The sequence below is a fragment of the Toxotes jaculatrix genome, chromosome 23 (genome assembly GCF_017976425.1).
Source record: "Toxotes jaculatrix isolate fToxJac2 chromosome 23, fToxJac2.pri, whole genome shotgun sequence".
Classification (NCBI taxonomy): domain Eukaryota; kingdom Metazoa; phylum Chordata; class Actinopteri; family Toxotidae; genus Toxotes; species Toxotes jaculatrix.
The window spans coordinates 4,437,098-4,451,580 of NC_054416.1; the positions used below are offsets into that span (position 1 = coordinate 4,437,098).

The 14,483-nt window shown below is 44.1% G+C and overlaps 2 protein-coding genes across 3 annotated transcripts; one reads left to right on the plus strand and one right to left on the minus strand.

Moving 5' to 3' along the window:
* Nucleotides 1-166: 166 nt before the first annotated feature.
* On the plus strand, nucleotides 167-9,760 carry pik3c3 (phosphatidylinositol 3-kinase, catalytic subunit type 3). Of its 2 annotated transcripts, XM_041031552.1 has the most exons (26): nucleotides 167-538; nucleotides 1,447-1,635; nucleotides 1,845-1,988; nucleotides 2,158-2,287; nucleotides 2,506-2,532; nucleotides 3,500-3,586; nucleotides 3,794-3,889; nucleotides 4,005-4,076; nucleotides 4,198-4,302; nucleotides 4,659-4,751; nucleotides 4,881-5,066; nucleotides 5,289-5,419; nucleotides 5,941-6,022; nucleotides 6,205-6,272; nucleotides 6,381-6,486; nucleotides 6,599-6,715; nucleotides 6,852-6,983; nucleotides 7,160-7,288; nucleotides 7,387-7,456; nucleotides 7,687-7,751; nucleotides 7,841-7,925; nucleotides 8,015-8,089; nucleotides 8,181-8,349; nucleotides 8,456-8,546; nucleotides 8,895-9,020; nucleotides 9,448-9,760. In XM_041031552.1, the coding sequence occupies exons 1-26, from the start codon at nucleotides 474-476 to the stop codon at nucleotides 9,460-9,462; spliced, it is 2,655 nt and encodes an 884-aa protein (XP_040887486.1). In that variant the 5' UTR covers nucleotides 167-473; the 3' UTR covers nucleotides 9,463-9,760. The 2 variants fall into 2 exon arrangements, with proteins under 2 accessions (XP_040887486.1, XP_040887487.1); XM_041031553.1 differs by lacking the exon at nucleotides 2,506-2,532.
* A 1,886-nt stretch (nucleotides 9,761-11,646) lies between these two features.
* On the minus strand, nucleotides 11,647-14,182 carry si:dkeyp-75h12.7. Its single transcript, XM_041031803.1, has 7 exons — nucleotides 14,104-14,182; nucleotides 13,778-13,898; nucleotides 13,369-13,538; nucleotides 12,895-13,073; nucleotides 12,524-12,686; nucleotides 12,076-12,200; nucleotides 11,647-11,972 (listed from the first exon to the last, which is right to left on the minus strand). The coding sequence occupies exons 1-7, from the start codon at nucleotides 14,180-14,182 to the stop codon at nucleotides 11,652-11,654; spliced, it is 1,158 nt and encodes a 385-aa protein (XP_040887737.1). The 3' UTR covers nucleotides 11,647-11,651.
* Nucleotides 14,183-14,483: the final 301 nt, after the last annotated feature.

Consider the following 14,483-nt stretch of genomic DNA (forward strand, 5'->3'; position numbering starts at 1 on the left):
TTGGGTGTAATATACATTTAATAAACATGCTGGAAACCCCGCCTCTTTCCTGCTTCCCACTTTACCATAACAGGCTCGATTAATCAATCCACGACACAACGATCGCCGGCTTGGTCCTTGCAGCCCTGCTGCATCCAGAATCGATTACTTTAGCCTGGCCGTTTATGTCGGTTGCTGCTGTGTTGTTGTGTAGCTATCAAAAACACCAAATCATGCCCGGCAAGACAGCCGTTAAAATAATGTCTTTACCGTGAACACAGCCTTTAAAAGCATTCTTTCTAAACTCGTGTGCGGACCGATAACGTCTTTAACCGTGTGGGCGGTGTGTTAGCTTGGTTCCGAGGAGTGTTTCAGTGCTGATTTGAGGCCTTGTCGCAAACCCAACCGCTCGCAAAGTCTCACATAACCGTCCGCGATTTCATGTTGAAGTCGTCAGGTTTTTGGGTTAAAATTAAGTGTTTTCCCGTCGGAAGATGGACACTGATAAATTCAACTATGTTTACAGCTGTGACTTGGACATCAACGTTCAACTTAAGATGTAAGTTTTGAACTTAATGCGTCGCATTTTGTCAAACGGTGCAACTAATCTATCTTGTGACTTGACAGGATGCTTGTGTGTGTGTGTGTGTACTTGCATTACTCATGATGAGGGGGACACATCTGGTGACAGTCACATTATAGGGACTCGACTTCCCTTTGGGGATAAAACCCAGGTCCATTATACCGCAGATTACTACATTTAAAGGTGAAGACTTGGTTTAAGGTTAGATTATATCTCCAGGAAATACATGTAAGTCAGTGCATTGACTGACCCATGTCTGACCCACAGCTGGAAGAAAACTACCCAATTCTTCTACTTTGTGAATAATTATCTATTTATTATTTAGCTATCAGAGTTGGAATAAATTTCTACCCTCAAAAACAAACAGATTGCAGTTATTTCACATATCTGGTAAAGTGAAATGAACTGCCTGAACCAGTCAGTTAGATGTTTACTTTCAGTAGGATGTTTACTTTCTCCACCATGACTCAGACAGCATGAGGAATTTGAAAACACAATCGTCCCTATATTAAAATCATGTGTGGAGCTCATGAGTCTAATTATTACACAATAACTTTCAAGTTAATTAAGCAGCTGTGAACTGTGGCCAGTTTTTCCTCTAATCTTATTATCAGACTGGGACAAAATGAATCAGGCTGCCATCAGTGTCATATGTGGGACTCCAACTAATGGTTTTTCATTATCAGTTAATCTGCTCAGTTCGGCTTTAAATATAAATTGTTTGGAAAATGAAATTAACATAAACGCCAGCCAACAAATTATGACATTTGAGAAGACGTTGTAAATAAAAACACACACAATCAGGAGAATAAGAGTTCTAATGGTGATTTGTTCCTCTTGATAACATCAACAAACAACCTGCTTGTTTCTCTCTCCTCCTCCAGAGGCAGTTTAGAAGGAAAGCGAGAGCAGAAGAGCTACAAAGCGCTGCTGGAAGATCCCATGCTTCGGTTTTCTGGCCTCTACCAAGAGAACTGCTCAGACCTCTACGTTACCTGTCAGGTGTTTGCTGAAGGAAAACCTCTCGCCTTGCCTGTTCGCACCTCTTACAAAGCATTCAGCACACGTTGGAAGTGAGTTCCACTCTCTGTATGTGTATTTTCTACCCTGACCTCAGCTATATAAAAAGTCTGCAAATAAAAGTTATTTTACTCTCAAAACTCCCTCCAATAATAGCAAATTAAAAGTTGCATTTCAGTTGCTCAGACCTTTATTTTTGTCTTCTCACGCTCTCTGTCTGTCCTTTATTTTGCCTGCTCTCTCTCCTGTTGTTCTTGTGCAGCTGGAACGAGTGGCTCCGGCTGCCAGTCAAGTACCCAGACCTTCCTCAAAGTGCCCAGGTTGCTCTCACAGTGTGGGACATCTATGGGCCTGGCAGAGCTGTACCCGTTGGGGGCACCACTGTCACTCTGTTTGGCAAATATGGGTGAGTCTGCCCTCACCGTATTATTTGTGGTTGTGTTACTGAAGTTCTGAATTTTCCTACAAGGTTGAAACAGCTTTGACTTCACCTCACAGCTGCAAAGATTTTTATGCAAATGTGTGCAAAAATGCTGATGTGTAACTCTGAAATACCTCCTACTGTCCTCTTCTAGTATGTTCCGGCAAGGGATGCATGACTTGAAAGTTTGGCCTGGCGTGGAGGGAGATGGAGGGGAGCCCACCACCACACCAGGACGCACCAGCAGCACCCTGGCAGAGGACCAGATGGGAAGGCTCGCCAAGGTACAGTATCTGTGTGGACAGGAGAGCAGGGTTGAGGGTTGGAGAGAGAATGGAGTGTAATGGTGCAGGAGAGGAGAAGGAGGGGGTAGGACTGAAAGACTGAGAGAAAGGATGAGGGAAAGAGATAGCATGGAGGGTGAAAAGGAAACATTGTGTGCGCTGGATAAAGAGAGAAACCCTCCAATACAAAGCCCTGTCTAAATCATCATCTGTTCCAGGGCCCTGACCTGGAGGTACTCAGTGATGTGAGTACAAGTGGAGGAGTTAGTGTTGGCATTGTAGAATGTGTGCGTGTGTTGTGTACTGTACGTGTGTGTGAACAAGGCCTTGGCCAAAACGTATTTGCAAATAAATCTCAGTATCTCCTTGTTACATGTATCACACACCACTTATGTGAGGATTACCACATTAGGACAATTCAGACTGTGTCAGGAACGTTAAATAAACATTTTTCCTATATTAAATCCCTGAACACTTTGTTTTGTTCTGTGTGGGAAACCTGTATGTAGTACAAACTCATACAAATACATTTTGACCCAGGTGTTCGTGTGAACACTTGTTGTCTGTCAAGGAGTATGGCTGCGTTCTTGAAAGCATCATACACATTGGTTTTTAAGTTTTCTGCTGTTGCCATACATTAGTGTATTTTGTGTAAGAGTGTGTGCATGGATTTCATTTGTATGTGGACACAAGAAAATTATATTTGTAAACAGAAAATATTTAGAGGAGTGTATCAGGGAGTACATTTCATTTTAACATCATCTGATTGGACTGGTTAGTATTTTTAAAAATAATTGAAGACTCACTGATTCCTCCATTTTTTTTATTAATCCTGAGTTTTGTATCTAAGGTTGTTTCTAGGCTGCTACCAGTTCATATGTTATTTTAAAGAGTGAGTGCTAATTCTAACCAGCTGAGTTGTGGGCTTCCTGTTCATGGCCAAGTGTGTGCTTACATTCCCGACACCCACACTGACTGAGTGGATTGGCTGCTGAGTGTGTGACCGGAGATGCTGGATTGGCTGCTGGCACTGAGTTTGTGCATGATTGGTCGAGCTGTTTGCACACCAGCCACCATGCTGTGACCAGTTCTGCTGCAACAGAACCTTAATGTCTGTTTTTTCTTAATGATTTTTTTGTATTTTAGTAAACCTTTTTCTTTTTCTGCCTTCTTTCCTCTTCCCATCTTTCTCCATCTCTTGTGTCCATCCAGCTGACGAAGGCCCATCGACAGGGCCACATGGTGAAGGTGGACTGGCTGGACCGGCTGACCTTTAGGGAGATAGAGATGATCAATGAGGTGAGATGGTTTGAGTTTGTTTTTATAGGTTAAATACATACATGATTATATTTGATTTGGAAAACACAGATTAGTCACATTACTATACTTGTCTGCTGATTTTAGAGGAATAAAACTTACTCAACAAAGACGATGCAGGATTGTCTCGGGCATTTAACTGCCTGCAGTCGTTTGAGTTTAGTCCTCTTCATGTGTGTGTTTCTGCAGAGTGAGAAACGCAGCTCTAACTTCATGTACCTCATGGTGGAGTTCCCCCGAGTCAAAACAAATGACAAAGAGTACAGCATTGTCTACTATGAAAAGGTATTTCCATAATTATAAGTATGTAACAAGGTTCACATTAACACATAACTCCATAAAGGAGGCAGCTGTCTGAAATATAACACTGACCAGCTGACTGTGTGTTGCATCCATGCAGGATGGAGACGAGTCATCACCCGTTCTTACCAACTGTGATATTGTCAAAGTTCCTGACCCACAGATGGCGATGGTGAGAGGACAAAAACATTTATGATGACTTTGATTTTGCTGATGAAATACAGAAGAGGTTGTGTACACACTGAGGTTAATTCACAATATATTGTATACATTATGTTTACTTTACCTCACAGGAAAACCTGGTGGAGAGCAAGCATCATAAACTGGCTCGTAGCCTCCGCAGTGGACCCTCGGATCATGACCTGAAACCTAATGCTGCAACACGTGACCAGCTCAATGTAAGCAACTAGCAGCCTAGTTTTTAATCAGGGTTTGAATGTAATCAAATACAACAAAAACTAAGTTTTTCAAGAGAAGATGGCACAAAGTGCTTCACAATAATACAGACACAAAATACAAACATAAGAGGAGTAAAAACAACATAAATAGCATTACACATAGTCAGGTCTTAAGCTTCTTTTTAAAAGTGTCCATGGATCCTCACAGCACCCTGATCACAGTTCCTCAGAGGCCTATTGTTGATATGGGACTACTGTCACTATAGTTTTCTAGGCAGCACTCTTCAGTTTGTTACTAATAAGTCTTTTAGTAAGATTTAACTGATTAGTCTGTGTGCGTCTGTATGCACCAACAGATCATTGTGAGCTACCCTCCAACCAAGCAGCTGAGCTCTGAAGAACAGGACCTGGTGTGGAAGTTCAGATACTACCTCACCACACAGGAGAAGGTGGGTGTGTTGGTAGATTCTTCTCTGTCTTATCCAAGTCCAAGTATATCTCCAAACCTCTCTTATTCTAACAGTATCCCAGAGCCTGTTACTGCACACATTTAATTCTTCCTCCTCCTCCTGCTGCAGGCATTAACAAAGTTCCTCAAGTGTGTGAACTGGGATCTGCCCCAGGAGGCCAAGCAGGCTCTGGAGCTGCTGGGGAAGTGGAGGCCCATGGATGTGGAGGACTCCCTGGAGCTGCTGTCCTCTCAGTTCACCAACCCAACGGTCAGACGCTACGCCGTGGCACGGCTGCAGCAGGCGGACGATGAGGTAGGTGCTGATGGAGGAGCGCATATGCGTGTGGGCGGTTGATGATGGGTCAGTCTGTTGAAACCTTAACCTAACTCACAAAAAGAATAAATTAAAGACTTGTTTTCAGTACTTTTTAAATGTATCACACTATAACAGGAAATCTTAGGGATAAATCCCAGTTTCAGTGGAAATGGAAAATAAATCACCATCACTATAATTATCCCCATTTCTTTTTTCTAGGATCTCCTGATGTATCTTCTCCAGCTGGTCCAGGCGCTCAAATATGAGAACTTCAGTGATATTCAGGGAGGCCTGGAGCCAGGCAGCAAGAGAGACAGCCAGGGACTTTCAGATGACTCCGCCCTGGACAGGTCAGTACTTGGATTAGAAATGGTAACAGCTACTGGCTGTGGATTGTTAATAAGTCAACACTACTAGCAGCTTTGACAGAAGGAAGGCACATGTGGAGGTTTTCTTCTGGTTGGTTGCTAAAAATGTTTAAAACATTACACTGAGGTGCCTGAAGCTTTTTTTTTTTTTTTTTTTTTGGTCTTTAACTGCTTGAATCTAAATTTATCTAAGACATTCTCACTGGTTAGGAGAAAATTTTCTGCTTTGCAGAATTTGATTATTTTTCTTTCAGAAACTGAAATGAACTCATTGGGTGTTGTGATTTTACTGGCAGATCTGCAGCTCTTGTCAGAATCTCAGGCTGTGAGCTGGATGCAGACAACTGCAACTCTGCGACTGTGGCGACCTAGAAATAAAATAATGACCCTCACAGGCTAAAACTGTCTATACAAAACATTGCTCTCTTGCGTTTTTAGTCACCATGTTCTCTTATAGGTTATTGTTAATCAATTCTGATTCTTTTTTTTCCCTGTTTGTGTAGTTCCCAGATTCTATCTGGCACATCTGGTCCCTCCGCTGCCCCACAGAAGGGCAAGGAAGGAGCCGACAGCGAGAAACTGGAGGTAAGAACCGCAAAAATCTAACTGAAGGGGTTAGCAGTATTAATGCAGTATTAATCAGCATAAATCCAAACATAGCACATGGAAAACTCACTAATTCATGAAGCAAAATCGGGAGTGTTATTTGTATTAGTCTGTCGGGATTAGAGTGTGATGAAACACAACATTGTGTTTGTCTCTTGTAGCAAGATCTGTGCACGTTCCTTATCTCCCGTGCTTGCAAGAACTCCACGCTTGCCAACTACTTGTACTGGTGAGTACAGTTCAGTGTGTGTTTTTTTTTCTAAGTGAAGAACAAAAGTAGCGTAGTTTATTTTGTGTTCGTACACCTGTCAGCAAAACCAATGTGTTTTCCACACAGGTACGTGATTGTGGAGTGTGAGGATCAGGACACTCAGCAGAGAGATCCTAAGACCCACGATATGTACCTGAACGTCATGAAGAGGTTCAGTCAGGCTTTACTCAAGGTCTGATATGTTCACTTTACAGTAACATATTCAATATTTCTTATCGTCGTCTTGGCCAATTCTCTGTTTCTTTCTCACCTCCATTTCTATTCACACTTCTTCCTCCGTACAGGGTGATAAGAGTCTGAGGGTGATGCGGTCGCTTTTGGCTGCTCAGCAGACATTTGTTGACAGACTGGTGCAGCTGATGAAAGCTGTTCAAAGGGAGAGTGGAAATCGTAAGAAGAAGGTAATAACAGAACATCTACACATGTAAAATTACATTCAAAACAACAACATCCTAAAATCCAGATCTCCTATTATAAGTCTGTACAGACATACCTGTGTTGTGTAAAATAACAGCGTGCCTCCCTGTGTGTCTGCAGACGGAGCGGCTGCAGGCTCTGCTGGCTGACAACGAGAAGGTGAATCTCTCAGAGATCGAGCCAATTCCTCTTCCTCTGGAGCCACAGATCAAGATCAGAGGCATCGTCCCTGAGACAGCTACGCTCTTTAAGGTACAGATCTGTCCTCATAGACTTTCTCATCACTTCTACAACTGAACGATCCTTTAAAAACAGAGGCTAACATGCCAATCAAGGCATAAACGGCAGTCAAGGCAAACTGCCTTGACTGAAACTGATATCTATGGGACACATTGCTCATGAGTCCTTTCTGTGTGTCTATGTGTCAGAGTGCTCTGATGCCAGCCAAGCTGATCTTCAAGGCCGAGGATGGAGCCATGTACCCCGTCATCTTCAAACATGGAGACGACCTGAGACAGGACCAGCTCATCCTGCAGATCATCTCACTCATGGACAAAGTAAGAACACACACAGAATACATCTGTTGTTTGCTTCGCAACCCTTAGCTCTTTCTAAAATGCTGTAAAAATATTAAACTTGTACATTTTCTCTTCAGCTTCTGAGGAAAGAGAATCTGGACCTGAAGTTGACGCCTTACAAAGTTTTGGCCACCAGCACCAAGCACGGTAAGAACTCGTGATCACTCGTTACCCTGGAAAATAGGCCTCTCCTAACACAATAAATAAAGTAAAACAGACTTTATTTGTTGGTCCCATTGAAATAAAGAGTCTTTTTGTGAAGGAAATCTGATAAAAACAGCTACAAGACATTTAGTTACTGACAGAATAATGATCAAAACACATTTTTAAAAAAAGTACCTGGGGAAAAATAAAATAAAGTTTTGTTGTTGCTCCAGGTTTTATGCAGTTTGTACAGTCTGTTCCTGTTGCTGAAGTATTGGCTACTGAAGGCAACATCCAGGTGAGCACACATAGTCTGTCTTCACCACACTGCATGTAACTGCCAGACAAATTAATCTGTCCTTTTAACCTCATAATTTGTTTCAACAGAGCTTCTTCAGGAAGCACGCACCGAGTGAAAAAGGACCGTACGGCATCAGCTCCGAGGTGATGGACACCTACGTCAAGAGCTGTGGTGAGACAGTGTTCGTAGCAGATCTGTGCCCGGTCTGATGGTGTGCTCCACCTGCAGAGCACATTAACTGATCTGATTTGTCCTTCCAGCTGGTTACTGTGTCATCACATACATCCTGGGAGTAGGAGACAGACATCTTGACAATCTGCTACTGACAAAGACTGGTGAGGCTAACATGTTCTTTCTATCACATTCTCTATAATTCACATTCTTATTCACTGAACAGTTTCTAAAGAAAATGCTCTGCTTCCACAGGGAAGCTGTTCCACATCGACTTTGGCTACATCCTGGGCAGAGACCCCAAACCGCTGCCTCCACCCATGAAGCTGAGTAAAGAGATGGTGGAAGGAATGGGAGGCATGCAGAGCGAGCAGTACCAGGAGTTCAGGAAGCAGTGCTACACCGCCTTCCTGCACCTCCGGAGGTGGGAGCTCAGACACACATATATATATACATATCCTCAAACTGTGAGTGTGCGTCCAAATAAAGGCCACTGAGCTTAAACATCCCTCCTCCCTCCATTTCTTCAGATACTCCAACCTGATCCTGAATCTGTTCTCCCTCATGGTGGACGCCAATATTCCTGACATCGCTCTGGAGCCCGACAAGACTGTTAAGAAGGTAAGTTTGTAGTTGTTACCCTTAACTGAAAAAGAAAGGGTGTTAATGTTAATCTGTCTCCACACCTTAACAGACATCTCACATAGTTTAAACAATTTTTATGAACATTATTTTGTCAGAATACACATTTTCTTTCTGATACAGCATTTGTTCAAATCCAGACATATTAAGAGCAAATTCAAATATTTGTAGAAATGAAAATCTGGTAGCAGTTATGGTCACCGTTAAAAAAAACTATTTACAGGGCTGATGGGTATTAACATTCAGGTAGTTCACTCTCATTTGCACTTAAAGCTGCCAAAGTGAAATAATGAGTGACATTTATGTTGTTTAATATTTTACCTCCAGGTGCAGGACAAGTTTCGATTGGACTTGTCAGATGAGGAGGCGGTTCATTACATGCAGAGTCTGATCGATGAGAGTGTGGGTGCTTTGTTTGCCGCCGTGGTTGAGCAGATACACAAGTTTGCCCAGGTAAGTGCACACAAACACACAACACTTTTAAAAAAAAAAAAAGCTGTTTCTAAAGTTGAGCAGGTTTGTCTGATCTGCTGCTTATCTGGGTTTGTGCCCTGGCCACGGGGGCAACTGCCACTTCACAGTTTTCTAACGTGTTAAGAGTTGACAACATTTGTCAAATCTTAACGACCCCAAGATTAAAATACAGCTAACTTAATATTCACTCTGATGGATGGTTTGTCAAATCTCCAGAAGACTGAAGTGAAACCAGTGCAAGAAAAGAACAAAAATACATTTACTAATGTGAAAGCTTATGGTGCACTTTGGGAAAGGTTCAGCAGAAGCAGAAATAATACACAGTTTGACATTAACAGGCTAAAACATGTAACAGCAGCTCCTGCAAAGACACAGTTTTAGTAACTTTGTTCTCCTCTCTCTTCAGTACTGGCGCAGATGAGCAGAGACTTCAGAGACATGAACTGGATCGAAGTTTTGCAGCAGGAACACATGACCATACGGCTCCGACCTGACTGATGCCGTGAGTGTGAGAGAGAGAGAGAGAAAGAGGGAGAGAGAGAGGACAAAGGAAAGAAACCCAATGACACTGTTAAAAGGCCAAGAATGCACTGCCAACCTTCACTGCAAGATGGCTAAACAAGGACAGGGACGTCTTTGTTTGCTTATGTATATATCATGTATATTAATTATTGAATGAGTGAATGACATGTACGGCCAAATAAAAGACTGTTGATACGACTAAACGCGCTGTCCGCCTGTGGTTTTTACTCGACTGCGTTTCTGAAGTCGTGAATATATTTCATCACTTTAGCCCAAACAAAGCGCTGCCATGCAGAGTTCATGGTGCGCAACGCGTTTCTTAATTGAGCATCGCTGACCATCTGTGGATGGTCACACTGTCGACGCTGGGGGTAGAAACAAAAGTTTAACCCCCCCCCCCCCAGAGGGTGGGTGAGTCACTGAGTGAGTGACTAAGCATTTCCTGCCAGGCACAGTAACACACCAGAGACAATCCAGTGCCTGTGATTTAAGAACAGACTATACATTTCTCCAACAATTGTTCATGCTTTTACATTCCTCACAACAAAGGCCACAGCGCCTCACCAGAAAGAGACACCTGTGGACGCAGTCCAACATGAAAATGTTTTGGTAGAACACTGCACCACTGCACACACTTTGGGAGGGCAACTGTCAAAACACTGTAAATATCTGATGAAATGTCCACTTAAATGTCCATCTCAGAAATCAGCTGTGCTATAACACACTGCAGTTCACTGTACAGGACAGTGCATGCCAAAATACACACTCACACATCAGCAGAGAATCCACAAAATGAAATCCATCTCTGAAGAGATTTTCAGAAACGTTACTGCAAAAAGCAGAAAAGAAGAATAAAGTAAAACGCTTCTGGATGCTGGAGAGAACAGCAGCTCGGCTGTTGTGTAGTCAGGTGCTCGTCTCACACCAGCCAACTTTTTGCTTCATACATTAATCATCTGTCCTCAATGTAAGCGCAGTGTTTATTAATAAAAGCCATACCACTGGCTTGTACGCGGAGCTTTGGACAACCCCCCAGGTCTCTGTGGACTCTGGAAAAGGTAGAAGGGCAAACAAACAATGCTGGACGGCCAAACCTCCAAGGCTCTCCCCAATGTTGCGGAAAGAATGCAACACCAGCAAAACAGAAGGCAAAGAAAAGCGAGAGGTCAAGATGTTCCTGGTTTTCGTGCAGGAGGCAGAATGAGGTGTCGGTCACGGACAAGAGAAGGCGAAGCTCCGATGGGGCAACTGTGAGTCAGAAACATTTCAGAGCAATGAATGACAGGAAAAACTACCCTTTGTTATCACTTATAGCAGCATGAAGGAGCTGTTGGCTCCACGTGGGGGGGGGGGGTCAGAAGTTTTCTTAGTTCTTGTTTATGAAGTCTTTGGTTTGGACTGGCCTGTTGAGTGGCGCTGGACCTCAGCACGAAACACAGAGGGGGAAGAACCGCAACCAGATTTAGATTTTTCACCGAATCCGTGGACACGTACATACACAGAAAAACAGCTCGTCCTGGACCCGTCAGATAAACTGTTTCAGCTTCATTGGTGAATCTCACTCACCAGTCAACTCTCTGAGTCATGTCAGACTCTGACGAGCGGTCAGAGCCAGAGAAATGTGCTTATATGTTTAAAATTGGGAGCCACATTTCGATCACTTCATGCCAGAGGTCATCTGATGGCCCCGGAGAAAGGCACAAAAAAATAATGTGCTCATGAAAACAGATTAGGTTTTGGCTGCTGCCTAATAATGCACATGAATGAAAGGTCAGAGGTCAGGGTCAGATACAGAGCAGGATTCATTATCTTGCTCAAAAGCCTTTGACCATTCCAGCTGTTTGAATGTGGCCACATGTGGCCCAGACCACCTCCAAATGTGGTCTGAGTGGTCAGATCTCAAATGCGTCCTCAGTGCGTCTTGGGTGTGTCTGTCCACTTGTGACTGGACTGGAGTTAGCACAAGGTCTGAACAGAACCAAAGAAGCTTCATCACAGGAACACAGTGGGCTAATTTTCTGTCAGTTACAATTCAAATTATAAAAAACGACACCTACCTTTTCATAGCAACACTCATGGCGAGATGACTCAGTCTTTTAGGATCAGTCTCCATTGGTCACACGTGTCCTCGGAGGAATGAGACACATGCGGGATGCTGATGCCAGAGTCCAGGCCTCGCTCCAGTTCCGTCCCTCCGCTGTCCCAGTACACTGCACCAGAGCTGGAGGCATGAAGGAGAGGGTCGCAGGTGTAGGGGTTCCCCAGGGTTGAAGTCTGGTCCTGGTTGGAGGGGAGACTGGAGGAGGACTCGATGGAGATATGGTCATCGGCGAGTTCCAAGTGGATGTCACAGGGGTCGACTGGGGCCAGGGACAGAGGGACCAAAGAGACCGGATCATGAACAGACGCCTTGCAGAAAGAGAGGAGAACATTTAGTCTGAAAATATCTGTTACAGAAACATTGTCAGTGTAGTGCGCAGAGAAAAATGAAGTGAAACAGAATAAATCATACTGGAGTCTTGGGTTGATTTTCAGAGGTGGGTGCAGCCGGTCTTAGTTTTTTCAGAAACACAATGAGAGGTGGAACAAAGAGCAGGGAAGCCAGCGCGATTCCCAGACACAGCACAGGCAGCAGGCCTGTGGACAGAAAACACGCACAGGTTGAAGCAGCGCGGCATAATTTCACAGCCGGCGTGAACAGGATGAATCAGCGGTGAGGCTGCAGAATGAGCCGAGCCAAACCACCAGCAGGAGATTTAACAGGCCCTTTGGACTCTGACAGATTAGCTTTGGTACAAACAAGGGCAGCACAGTTTCCTGAAAGGTTGCCCCTGAACTGCACCATGACCAGTTAACCCTGTTTTTGCCTTTTTGTCTTAAATGTTATACCAAATATTACAAACAAATGGAGTCATGTCTGCTCAGCAGTGATTTAATCTGATCCTCAGAGCTCTTCTCACCTGATTGTGAGACTATCTCGACACACTGAGGGGCAGACTTCGGGGAAGCGGCCATGGAGAAGGTCGGGAAGGAGAAGTTAGCCACAGCACAGTAGTTCTGACCCGGAGACAAATCAGAGAACTCCAGAAAGGACACCACCTGCTGGGTCCAAACTGTCCGGCTCTGCAGAAACACAAAACACCGGCCTCCTCAAATCAAGATCAGAGATTCTGACACTGAGCTGATTTAAACTGGAGAGAACGAGTTGCATTTCATCACTTAATCTATCTTTAGTGTTAAGGATGCCTCAACAATCTTACACAAAACCTTTAAATTCTCTCAGAGTCAAACAACAAAAATGTGTACCAGGTAAAAACAAAGCATTTTAGACCTGGTACTCTGAGTGATTCAGCTTGTTGTACACAGTCACTGTTGTCCAGGGGTCAATCAGTTCAGAGATGGGACAGCACCTCCCCACGGAGCACCTCCTGCTGCCAGCACAGGGGAACTGCACCATCACCAACAGCTGGTCGTCTCTCAGAGAGACTGAGACGGAGGGAGGGCTGAATCCTGGGGGGGCAGAAGAGGAGCTGTAAATTCATTTAACACCTAGAATTAAAAACATGCTGACACCCACTCTGACATATTACTCATCAAAACAGGTAATTACACTTTTAAAGCAGTGGTCTCAAAACATGCATCACAGGGAGCCAAGAGTCTGAAATTTTTCCATCACATCTGACAGTTACTGGTATCTTTCTTTAATTATGGCTCATACTAAAAAGAGGAAACCTGCCGGCACCCTGGACTCTGTATCACAGGTTTTTTGACCATTGCATGACAGAGACTGTAGATTGTCACTGACTGAAGTCGCTGTAGTCAAACTTGCGAGGCTTGATCCAGACGGTGGAGCTGGGGTTGAGGTGGACGCCGAGACGAATCATGTTGTAAAGCTCGAAGTCTGAGAAGGCCGGAGAGACGTCACAGCTGCGGGACGAGACCCAGACGCACCAGGACACGTCCTGCCAGGGGCCCCTGCAACACAAGCACAGTCATACAGATTTACATGCATGAACATTTTCTTTAAAGCTCACAGCCTTCATTTATTTTATTCTTTTCATATTATTATATATATATTATAAAAATAAAATACAGAATGCAACTGAGGGAATTAAATTGAGCATAGTGTCTTGTGCCTGCAGATAAATACAACTACGGCAGCAAATACAAAGTATGTGAAGTTACAGGGATCACACACACACGCACACACTTACCCCTGCGTCTTTGTCTGCACGGTGTAGGTGGTGTTAGGACTGGCATGGGGACAATCCCACCGCAGGAGGCAGCCTAAGTCCAGCGATTCCACCGCAGTGTAACAGACTAACCCAGTCGACCCTGGGAAAGATCACACGAAACCCGTACACCAAAATAGCACGCTCACACAGATACTTACTGACCTGTTAAATCTGATTGTCACAACTTTGTTAACACTTGCAAGCGTGAGCGTCCACAGAGGACAAAATCAGGGGGGCAACACAGCAACGGCCACAGAAAAGAAAAGGAAAATAACTCAGTTTAACACAGTATCTTCAGTACTCACAGTTAATGAACAGGACGACCATGACACACAACCCCACCGGTGCTCTCAGCCGACCCAGGGTTACACCTTTTGTCTCCATGATAACTTAGTGACCTGTGGATCAAGTGGGCAAGAGTGTGATGGTCTTAACTACAACCCAACCTGAGCAGCTCTGGAGGTGAGTGACTCCCTTTAAAGTGAGACAAATGCACCTGAAGAAGACTCTCTGAGGAGAACGTGGAATAAGCTGCAGGGGAGAACGATAGACTGGATTCAGCAGGAGAGTGGAAGGGGAGGAGAGAGATAAGGATTTAATTGAAGGCTGGCCATTTTGTAAGAGAGAGGAAAGGCTGTAATCTACTTAAAGAGGAGGGCAAGAGAAAAAAAGAGAGACTGGGGGT